The 11,324-nt window shown below is 40.2% G+C and overlaps 1 protein-coding gene across 3 annotated transcripts; it reads right to left on the reverse strand.

Annotated features, from left to right (window-relative positions):
- Window positions 1-1,008: 1,008 nt before the first annotated feature.
- LOC141643439 (uncharacterized) lies at window positions 1,009-6,442 on the reverse strand. 3 transcript variants are annotated; one of them, XR_012543704.1, is made up of 3 exons: window positions 5,098-6,442; window positions 4,042-4,388; window positions 1,009-1,863 (listed from the first exon to the last, which is right to left on the reverse strand). XR_012543704.1 is itself a non-coding variant. In XM_074452603.1 (2 exons), the coding sequence occupies exons 1-2, from the start codon at window positions 6,265-6,267 to the stop codon at window positions 4,368-4,370; spliced, it is 1,191 nt and encodes a 396-aa protein (XP_074308704.1). In that variant the 5' UTR covers window positions 6,268-6,442; the 3' UTR covers window positions 3,842-4,367. The 3 variants fall into 3 exon arrangements, 1 of the variants encoding a protein (XP_074308704.1); XR_012543703.1 differs by having other exon boundaries at window positions 1,009-3,106; XM_074452603.1 differs by lacking the exon at window positions 1,009-1,863 and having other exon boundaries at window positions 3,842-4,388.
- Window positions 6,443-11,324: the final 4,882 nt, after the last annotated feature.

An 11,324-nucleotide genomic window follows, 5' to 3' on the forward strand; every position in this document is an offset into this window, starting at 1 on the left:
GTGAGAATAACTAGAAAGTTAGACGGTATAAGTGGGCTTTCCTGGAAAGAAAGGGTACAAGTGAGATTAGTCAATGCCAGAGGGGTACAAGTGAGAATTTCCCTAAATTTTATTTAAGGAGTTAAATCCTGCCAAATTTAGTACTCCGTATTAATATATAGGGATTTATGACAAAATTGCACAAAAACTGATGCAATTAATAACAATATCAAATATTTATTTCCCTTTTTACCTTCTTAAATACAGCTCAGTAGGCTGTATTTATCGTTTTCCAATAAATATGACTGGTATTAGTGTAATGTAATTATTATGAGAGTAATCGTTTAATGTACTTACATTATATAAGACCGCCTTACACTAATAGTTGGGTTAAACAAAACACAAAATGCGAATGAAAAATATTTTTTGTTTTTAATCAGGAATATCCATACCAATTGTCGGGATCCTTAAACCATTTTACATGCAATTGGTCTTGCTTGTGATGGACACTATCCGTCACAAGCTGAAGACGAATAGTACTCCTCTCACAATAAGGCAAGTGAGAGGACAAGTGGGAGGAAATGAAGCACCCAATAGATAGTGTCACTTTCATATTATGAGAGGGGCACTATCCATCTTCAGCTTGTAACAGATAGTACCGTCTTCAATAAGATTTTGTGTTTTACATGAGACTTTCACCAATCACCACAAAAATAATTCTCACCAGTCACCACTAATAAAAGCTAAACCAATCATCACCGCTCTCGGCTCTCCTCTCTTCGTGGTAACTTTTGTTGCCTATGATTTGGAGCACGGATAATAAAATTACACAACCTTTCATATCAGTAGATATGTACTTGTTCAAATTCGTGTAATATACGAGTATCTTTGTATTAGTAGACATAAATAGTCGTAGATATTTTTGTAGATATTCAGTTGCTATTTACATGTATATTCTTGTTAGGTTTGTGATACGTTCACATTGTAACTATGTACTATATATTCCTAACTTATCAATAGAATGAATCAGGGATTCAATCATTAATATGGTATCAGTTGTCTAGGTTTTTCTTTCACAATTCTCAGAAAAACAACGCTCCTCCCTTTCCCTCAAGAGCCACGGCCATGGTAGGAGCAACAACAACAGGCACGGAAGAATCCAGTGCAGGCACCGGCAAGCCCAGTCTGCACCCCGTGTACTCCGTCAACAACATACTCCACAAAATCCGTATGCTTGACGGCGTTAAGATTACTTATTCCTCATGGGTAAAATTATTTACCCTTCACGCAAAAGGCTACAAGGTGTCTCACCATATTGACGGAACCCGTCCTCCTGCTGAGACCGACCCCTTATACGCCGAATGGAGTGAGATTGATGCTCACGTTCTTCAATGGATATACGGATCTGTTTCCGAGGATATCCTGGTTCGCATACTTGAGACGGATTCTACCGCCTATGAGGCTTGGACTCGTCTTAAGAATCATTTTCAAAATAATAAGGGCGCTCGGGCTGCAGCGTTGGAACACGAGTTCACAAACCTGTCCCTTGCCAAATGTTCGTCTCTTGACGATTATTGCCAGAAGTTGAAGGACATTGCTTCCCAATTAACTGATGTCGGCAGCACCGTCACCGATCAGCGATTGGTGTTGCAATTAGTCCGTGGATTGCCATCCTCGTATGACACCGTCGGAGCATATATAAATCAAACGCTTCCCACATTCGAGACGGCTCGAAGTATGCTCCAGTTGGAAGAGCATCGTCGATCTGCACGACAAGAGGAAACTCCTGCCACTGCATTGGCCGCTCCTGCAGCCACGCCGTCTGAAAGGGTCAAATGGGTCGTCATCTTCCGGGCAATCTGGACGCAGCAACAATGGTGGAAACTGGAATGGCAAAAAGACAGGTTACAAAGGAAAAGGAAAAGGCGGTGTTTGGAACAACCAGCAACGCGGGGGTGGTCAACCCGGTGGTGGTCAAAAATATCTACGACTATTTATGTCTACTAATACTTTGTTGTTTAGTTCATCTTGAAATAATAATCTAAGTGATTAATCGCAGCCCAAGCATAAAATAGATGTCATGTAATGCGGTAGACAAAACCAAAGTGGGTATAGAAACACTGTATTCATCAAAAAATACTCGTACAACACTACAACATAATCCCATTATCGGGGTGCATTCAAGGAAAATCGATGCCAAAACTTTTGCAGAGCTTTTTATCGCGTTAGTGCGTGTCGGCGTTACCTCTAGTCCGAATTGACTCAAACTTTAAACACAATGTAATTTTCGAAATTATATTGAACGAGTAATAATTTATTTAAATTGGGACCTTAGGGACCTTGTACCAGCTAACTGAATATGCTCCAATGCACATAGTGTAAAACGCAAACAATTGACTCGAACTATAAACAGAATCCTTTTCATCTTTCCAGTATAAGGAGCAGTCTTCTTCAGGAGTTGGTGTACCCCGGTCAAATTTGCCAGCATTGGATATTCATATATCGGTGGTGTCAATGGTGGCGCTGGGACCCTATTCACATATGGTAGAGTTCCAACTAAAAAAGGATAAGTAAAACAACTAGAAGTGCTGCTGCTGCTGCTGCTGCTGCCCGACTTATCACCAACACCCCTCAATGATGCTTCTTTTACCCAACTCGGCCATTTGTCCTTGAACAAATACATAACTTAACTTAAATACGGAGGTGATTTACATGGACTATGACTGTTAAAATGGTGCAACTTAAGTGGTATTATTACGCATTATCTGTCACATTCAAAAATTATACAAGGTAGTCTTGAAGGCGTTGTCTGCAACGAAACGATGCAGAGGAGCATTATTGTCGATCCAGTTGAGATGCTCGAGGCAAGAATTAGTAACATATTTATTAAGTTGGGCATCAACAACAACAGCAGCACATTTGGCAGAATCCCTCCCACCCACACATTTTGGTCCATATATCTATAACCCACTGTCTTCCTCCAGAGGAGTAAGATCATATGCTTAGTTATTCATCAATTCAACAAAACCAGCTGCATCGTCGTATAATAGGGCTAATTGGATTCTTTCAAAACAATTTGGATCTGTAAAACATTCGATATTCGAAATGATCCATCAACAAATAGTGCCTGCATGTCCACAAACATTAACAGCAAACTTTTTATATTAGTTGATATGTAACTTTTGTTGCCTATGGGGTGGAACACGGATAATAAAATTACACACTTTTTTAGGGGTGTTCATTGGTCCGGCACCGGACCGGACCGGACCGGACCAAACTCTCTGGACCGAAGACCAAAGAAGGGTTAAGAGGTGGACCGAGGACCGGACCATATTAATATTGGTCCGGTCCGGTCTGGACCATAAAAATACGTGGACCGGACCGGACCGGACCAAATGGACCAAAGTGGACCAAATATTATTGTCATTGACATGTTTTAGCATATAAAACTAGAACACGAGAAGTTCGTAACGATCAAACTAAACAACATTATTTTCTTACTAGATTTAACTACATAATTACACATCTTATAATACGTGTAAACAAAGTAGGAAATAAAATCAATAATATTACAAATTTAAAAATTCTTTTATTACATAACTTCGGTCCATGGTCCGGTCCGCGGTCTATTCGGTTTGGTCCATGACCGGACCGAAGACCAAAGTAGAGTAAATAGGTGGACCGTGGACCGGACCAAACAAAATTCGGTTCGGTCTGGTCCAGACCAAATGGTTCGGTTCGGTCTGGTCTTTGGTCCGGACCACTGAGTGAACAACCCTACACTTTTTATATTAGTAGATATGTACTTGTTCAAATTCCTGTAATATACGAGTGAGTATCTCTGTTGTTTCGTTCATCTTGATATGCTAATTGTTGTTTTCTACTCTTATAAGCGGGACTATTATTTACAGTTTAAGAGTGTTAGTTACTAGCCGAGTGAACTCATGCATTCATGCATGCTAGCCTTAGTTAAAATAAATGAGGCACAACAAATGCTCCCTACAAAAGATAGACGCTGTAAGCTAACAGTTTTAAAAGTAGGGGTAACATGGAAAATCTAACCAAACAATAGGTGAACACGTCTTGTTGAGAATGAAGAAGATCTCTGTAAAAACCCTCCCGGTGGTTATTGCAGCAGCAACCTGCCATTCATGGTTTCCGTTTCTCAGAGATTCAGGCATTCAGCTTATTCTTTGGCAGACTTAAGAGCTATTAGGCAGGACTCGGGAACGTTGAGCTCTCTCAAATAATGTCAGACTTGAGAGCGATTAGGATCATAGCTTGGTATTAAACTTTGTATCTCAAATGAAGTTCCTCAACTGTCAGTATGGAGGTTAGACTCGCAGTGTAGCTTGAATCATACGAGGAGCAAAAGTCGGACCAGTGCCTCATTGTAAATCATCATTACCCTGCATATAAGATCAGATAGACTAAGCTGATACTGCACCACATCCGCCCCAATTGGAAAGAGCATGAGTAAAGTTTAAGTGGGTGGTAGACGCCCTACGCGGGTATGAATATTAAATATTATACCCGCCATTGTGGACAAACTGAAAATTGCATCATATTCACTTCATATCTGCCTAGTTGATAATTATGAACAATAATATTCTTATACATTACTCCGTACTAATATATTTTTGATTTTTTCTTGTTGAAGAGTCAATAAATTTCTTACAATATCAGAAAAGAGCAAGAACCATTTGAAAATTGCAAACACTTGAATGCAAATATTCATATCAGAGAACCTAAGAATCATGGCAAGTATTTACCGCTTACATCAGATTCCAAGACATAACATGAGGTTACATAAGACAATCGATAAAAAAATCGATAAAAAAAGAAATTTGGATCACCTTTTGAAACTGCATGCTACATAAGACAATCATCAAAGATCCAAATCCACAGGCCTTACATACATGTCTAAAACTCCTATTCCATGAGGTTTCAGTTACATGCTTTTATTATTGGTGGCGGAAGAGTGGCGCGCTTAATGTTAATCAGCTTTATTGAGTGACACCGTGCAGCAACATAAATAAAAGAGGCAAATATTCAGAATGCACAAAGTGATTGAACAAACAAGCAAGCCAGAGGTGTCGAAAAAAAAAAGTAGATTACCAAAAAAAGGATGATATCATTAATGCCGGTGGCAGGAGGAATGTTGTGCATCTGGTAATCAATTGCAGTGAGTATTAAGTCCTTGTCACTGGTACGCTTGAGTCGGAACCTTAGGAAGTGAACATCAGTACCAAACCCACCCGCCAAACACATCAACCCCTTATGAGACAAAGTGAAGATGGCATCAAAATCCATAGGAAATCTATCAATCTTACTTAAATCCCATACAATATTCAACCAAGTAGAGGTGTTCATGTCATAAGCAGCAAAATCGGGTTCTAAGACGCAATCATGGAAAAAAATGATGTTATCTGCAATAGCAAGATTATAATGCCATGTATAAAATTTGGGGACAAGACATTTCCAATCACCACCATAACCATAACCATAACCATAACCATCTTCTTCAACCTTGTCAATGTTGTCAGTATCAGGGGTAGGATAGAAAGCATACAACATGCCCATATCGGGAAAGTGAACGATCACACGATTATTTAAAGGATCAAGAAGTACCGGAAATGAAACTCGTTTCTCAACAAGATGGTCGGGCAAGAGCAAGGGATTCCAACCCTTGGATCCCCAAGGGTCGTGAACTTCAGGACGAAGGAAGGGGTAACCGAAGCAATACAGTTTATCGCATAAGGCAACAGGATTGACCATATTTCGGTTGCAGCCAGGCATTTCAAAGGGCTCCCAACGTTTAAGTAAAGATAAGCGAGACGAACCCGTGTGTTTGTGAATGTGGTTGTCCGAAGATATTACATTGTGCTTGTGCTGGACGGGCAACTGATGGTATTGGTTAATATCTCCGAAGATATAAACTTGGTGGTTAAACATAAACATTGTCCCAAGTCCGACACAGTTGAGAATCGAAGGAAAGTAATTCGGGATGACGGATTTGGACCTTAAGTCAATAAAATGGAAATCTTCCTTACGACAAACGGGCCCACGCAAAACGGAAACGGACTTTTCTTCTGTTGTTGTTTGACGGGTACGAACCAAGAAAACACACAAAAGCATATCACTTTCCTTCTTCTCCGTCTCCGCCACCGTCTCCTTTCTTGCACTTTGCTCCTCCATCACCGTCACTGTCTTGTTTCTAGAACCTTCGTCCCCCACCTTCATGTTTCCTTTACCCTTTCCTTTCTTACCTCTTCGTTTGCTACCCATCTCTTCTTTTCCCTAATTACTCGCTCAATCTCTCTCCTAGGGTTTTCTGAATTGTAATTGTTTTTGTGTTGCAATAGCTGTTGAGTGATTTGGGGGGATTTATGATGTTGGAGACTCGGGTTTAGTTTGATTGGGACGGAGGAATATAAAAACGCGAAAATAGTAGTAATTGAGCCTTTTTACTTTATTTAATTCTTAGCTAAAATCTCATTAATATAAGTAGGTTATATAATGGAAATAAATTAGAATTGCTTTAAAAGATACAAACTCCATAATTTATACTCCCTCCAATCCTCTATTTTCTTCCTCTTTAGTTTGGGCACAAGGATTAAGAAATGAAGTATTATATTGATAAAAAGTTGGGTGGGGTTTGATAATAGGAGAGAGGGATGAATAATTAAGAGTTAAATAATGAATTGTGGGCCACCAATATTAAAGTAAGGAATAAAATAGGATTAAAAGAGTTGGGTGGGTGGGGTAATAAGAGAGAGGTATGAATAAAATAAGAGTAAAAAGTTACCAAAAATAGAAAGGGGAAGAAAACCTGAATAACCGTTTTAGGAAATAGGGAAGAAAATGGCGAATTGGAGGGAGTATATTTTATAAAATTAGATAATCAATTGATTTAAAAATTAAATTTTAAAGGATAAATATTGCATAATCTATATATTATTAGATACTCCCTCCATTCAACTCCACTTTGCAACTTTGGTTTTTACACGGATATTAAGGAGCGGATTAAAAAGAGTATTAAAAGTACATGGGGAAAGAGAAAGAAGAGGTTAAAAATATTAAAAACACATAAAGGTGGGGTTTTATGGTGGGTTAGTGTGGGGTTTGGGTGACATTTTTTGTAAATAAAGATTTTCAATAAGGATAGAATTGTCATTTTTTTAGCCAAATAAGGAAACCTGTAAAGTGGAGTTGAATGGACGGAAATGGAATACATGTAAAGTGGAGTTGAATGGAGGGAGTAATAAATTGATTTAAAAATAAAATTTGATTAAATAATTAAAGTAACATTAGTGGATGTATTAGTAAAAATAACGGGTGTAATGAAATTAACATCATTAAATACAGGTATAGTGAAAGAAACAATAATGATGACGGGGTAATGAAAGTAATTGTAGCCACAACACTTATTAGAATGAAATAAACTGTTCCGGGTGTAATTCCAGAGCAGTTATTTGTTACCACCCGTGCTTGTAGAATGACGTCCTTGGTTGAATCCTCCTCTCGGTCTCCTGAAACAACGAACAAACTGAGGGCTCGGCTTTGGACCGAGCGAACTCACTCCGACGCTCAAGTCAGTAAACTTAAGAGATAAGTTGTCACTTGGCGAAGTATATATTGTAGAGAGATAAGTAGGGATGGCAATTGAGCGGATCTGGATAGGGTTCGAGAGGATCCAGATCCATATCCGCCACACCAACGTTGGATCCATATCCGACCCATATCCAGTGGATCCAAATTTTGCAGATCCATATCCAGATCCATTTTCAAATAAGTGGATCCATATCCAACCCATATCCACGGGGTCCGAAAAATTAGGATCCATATCCTACCCATCAGGGTCCGGATCCGCGGATTTGGATAGGGTCCATGATTCGTTGCCATCTCTAACTTACAACTTGTGTACTGTGTTTGTGTAATGTTAGTAGGGATGACAATGGACCGGATCTGGGTAGGGTCCGATAGGATCCAGATCCATATCCGCCACACCAACGTTGGATCCATATCCGACCCATATCCGGCGGATCCAAATTTTCCAGATCCATATCCAGATCCATTTTCAAATAAGTGGATCCATATCCAACCCATATCCACGGGGTCCGAAAAATTAGGATCCATATCCTACCCATCAGGGTCCGGATCCGCGGATCTGGATAAGGTCCAAGATCCGTTGCCATCTCTAGAGATAAGGAAGATATTACCAGATGAATAGTGATTCTTAGGTTAAATCGTGGATCCTTTCCTCAATGAGAGTTGAGCAGTATTTATAGACTTTCACCTTTTGTCACGTAGTGGCCAAGTGGCTAGCAGGTGGAAAGACTTATCTACCCTCGGCCGAGGGACCCATGGCAGGCCGGCGGGCCCTGTTGACTCGCCGCCGAGGGGTCTTGGATATGAGTCCGCGGATGTGTGCCCCGGCTGGCTAGTTGCCCCGGCTGGCTAGTTGCCCCGGCCGGGACCCAAGATGCAGGCCGACAGGGTGCGTCGGTTAGGCTGTCTAAGTCGTTGACTTGCTTGTGGATATCTTTGACCTTGCTTAATATGTTGACTTGGTCAGCGGGTGCAGAATATGCCTCATCAATTTGCCCCCAGCGTAGTTTATGCCGTGGTATGGGCTTCGATGTATGTTGAGCGTATATTCTGCGCAAGTAAAAATTTCCTTTCTCGGCCTCTTCTACCTCGGCTTGGTTCTGCTTAGGCCGTACCATATCCCCCCTCCACATGGATGTGCAAAGGGCATCCGATGTGGAAAAGAGAGTGACGCTGGCCGAGACCAGGGTTGAGAGTGCCGGTTGTTTTTGATTGCCCCCGGCCGGTGCTACCTAGCTTGGTTGATCATGTGGCCGGCGCAGAAGTACTAGGTCCAGCATCAGCAGAAGACATGACAACAAATACTTAATAAATAAAAGTTGAAAAATTTGTTTGTTTACCTTGGAAAAGTGTTACGCCGAGTAACGCTTTGAAGACTAGAGAGAAGTTTCGTCAAAGAAGGCTAGAGAGAGAAAATTTTTTGAGAAAATGAAATTTGGAAGGCCAAAATGAGGGGCTAACTGCCCTATTTATAGAGCAAAGCCCACTCAATCCGACCAATCAGAGCAAAGCCCATGAAGCGTCAACCAATCAACGCCGAGCCACGTGTCAAGCATGCGGCCATGGAATGTCAATCGACAAACGATTCACAAAACTTCTTCAACACGCTCCTTGGATGAATGCCAATCGACGTATCTTCTTCAACACGATCCTTGGTATCTACTTGTCAAACGGCCCATTGTTCAACCGAGCTTGGCAAAGACCTACCGGGGCAATCAAAAGCACACGGCACTCACACCTCGGTCTCGGCCGGCGCCATTTTCTTTTCCACATTTGATGCCCTTTACACATCCATGTGGAGGGGGATACTGGACGGCTTTGAGCGAGAACCCACCGAGGAAGAAGAAGCGGGAAGAAATTTCAACTTGCGCAGAATACGCTCAACACTCATCGAAGGTCCATACCACGGCATAGACTACGCTGGGGCAAATTGATGGGGCATATTTCGCACCCGCCGACCGAGTCAACATATTGAGCAAGGTCAAAGATATCCACAAAGAAGCCAACGTATTAGACAAACGAAGACCGACGCACTGTCGGCTGTTACTGGGTCTCGGCTAGGCAACTAGCCAGCCGGGAGACATATCCGCGTACTCATATCCAAGACCCCTCGACACGGAGTCAACCAGGTCCGCCGGCCTGCCATGGGTCCCTCGACCGAGGGTAGAACAGTCTTTTCACCTGCCCTGCCACTTGGCCACTACGTGACAAAAGGTGAAGGTCTATAAATACTCCTCAATCCTCATTGAGGAAAGGATCCGAAAATAATCAGTTAAACACACTAATCTGGTATAAAACTCCCTTATCTCTCTACAATATACTTTGTGCCAAGTAACACACAACTTAATCCCTTTTAAGTTTACTGACTTGAGCGTCGGAGTGAGTTCGCTCGGTTCCAAGCCGAGCCATCAGTTTGTTCATTGTTTCAGGAGAGGCCGAAAGGAAGAGTCAAGCAAAGTCATCATTCTTCAAGCTCACGTGGTAACAAATCCTGCTCCGCAATTACACCCGGAACAACAAAAAAACTTAAATAAAATCATTATATATACAAAGTTACAACGATCTTATCTAATGTAACGAATTTCATGCAAGGATAAAACAATTTTAATTAGGGAGTTATCTTTCTTCTCTCTCCATCAATAATTTACATTTATTTTATATATTTTCTCTCACAAAATAATAAAACAAGCGTAAATTATTCATTGAGATAGAGGCTGCACCACTCTATTGTAAAAGTAAGTGTCTTTTACATTGTCTAATTGTTTGGACGCTTGGCTATTATTAATCCACTCATCACCACTCCCCTGTGTTCGTGGTAACTTTAATTTCCTATGATTTGGAACATAAATAAAAAATTACTCAAACTTTTTACTTTGATATTAGTAGATACTCAAGGCAAAGCAAATCCTCTATGTAAAGCAAGATATCCTTAAAATTTAAAAGGCAAAGTAAAGTGTATATTTTGTATGACAAACCCACCTTCCCCAATCTACTTTCTCGTGGTAAATTCATATGTGGACCATTGATTTGATCTCCAAAAATCCTCAAATGAATTATTAGTCCCGTATAAAGTCATTTTATGTAAATAACCTGAAACAAATTTAAATCTATCTATACATCATACTCCCTCCATTCAACTCCACAAGGCCATTATGCTTTATCACGTTTACCAACGCGGTTTTTACTCGGCAAATATCTTAAGTTACGTATTTGCAAAAATTATAAAAGTTAGATATTTTTAATGTACTCTTAAAGACGAATCAAATAAGATCTCACATGAATATATTTTCACTTATGTATCGAGAGAAAATTGAAGTTGAATGTCGACTTGTGAATAGTGTGTAAAAGAAATAATGGCCTTGTGGAGTTGAATGGAGGGAGTATTTTTTACCATTAAAGTTGTTTAATATAGTTGCATTATATAAGATCGTCTTATACTAGACGAAATATTAATGAAAAACACTTTTTGGGTGTTGATTAGAGTATCCTTGATTTTTTCATTTGCAAGAATAAGAAATTAGACTCATTACCATTAACCTGCAAACCACGTATATCAGGTAAGTCATTCCGTATATTAGGTATCCTTATCAGGTAAGTCACTCGAGCGTGACAAGCTCGAAGTCTATCAAACATGAGAAGATTACTCTTAAAAAGACTTAAACATAATTCTCCAAGAAATTTCACCCAAATTTTAACCGACTACACCCACACACGTCGACCAACTTTGTTAATGC

This window comes from Silene latifolia, chromosome 2 (genome assembly GCF_048544455.1).
Source record: "Silene latifolia isolate original U9 population chromosome 2, ASM4854445v1, whole genome shotgun sequence".
NCBI lineage: Eukaryota > Viridiplantae > Streptophyta > Magnoliopsida > Caryophyllales > Caryophyllaceae > Silene > Silene latifolia.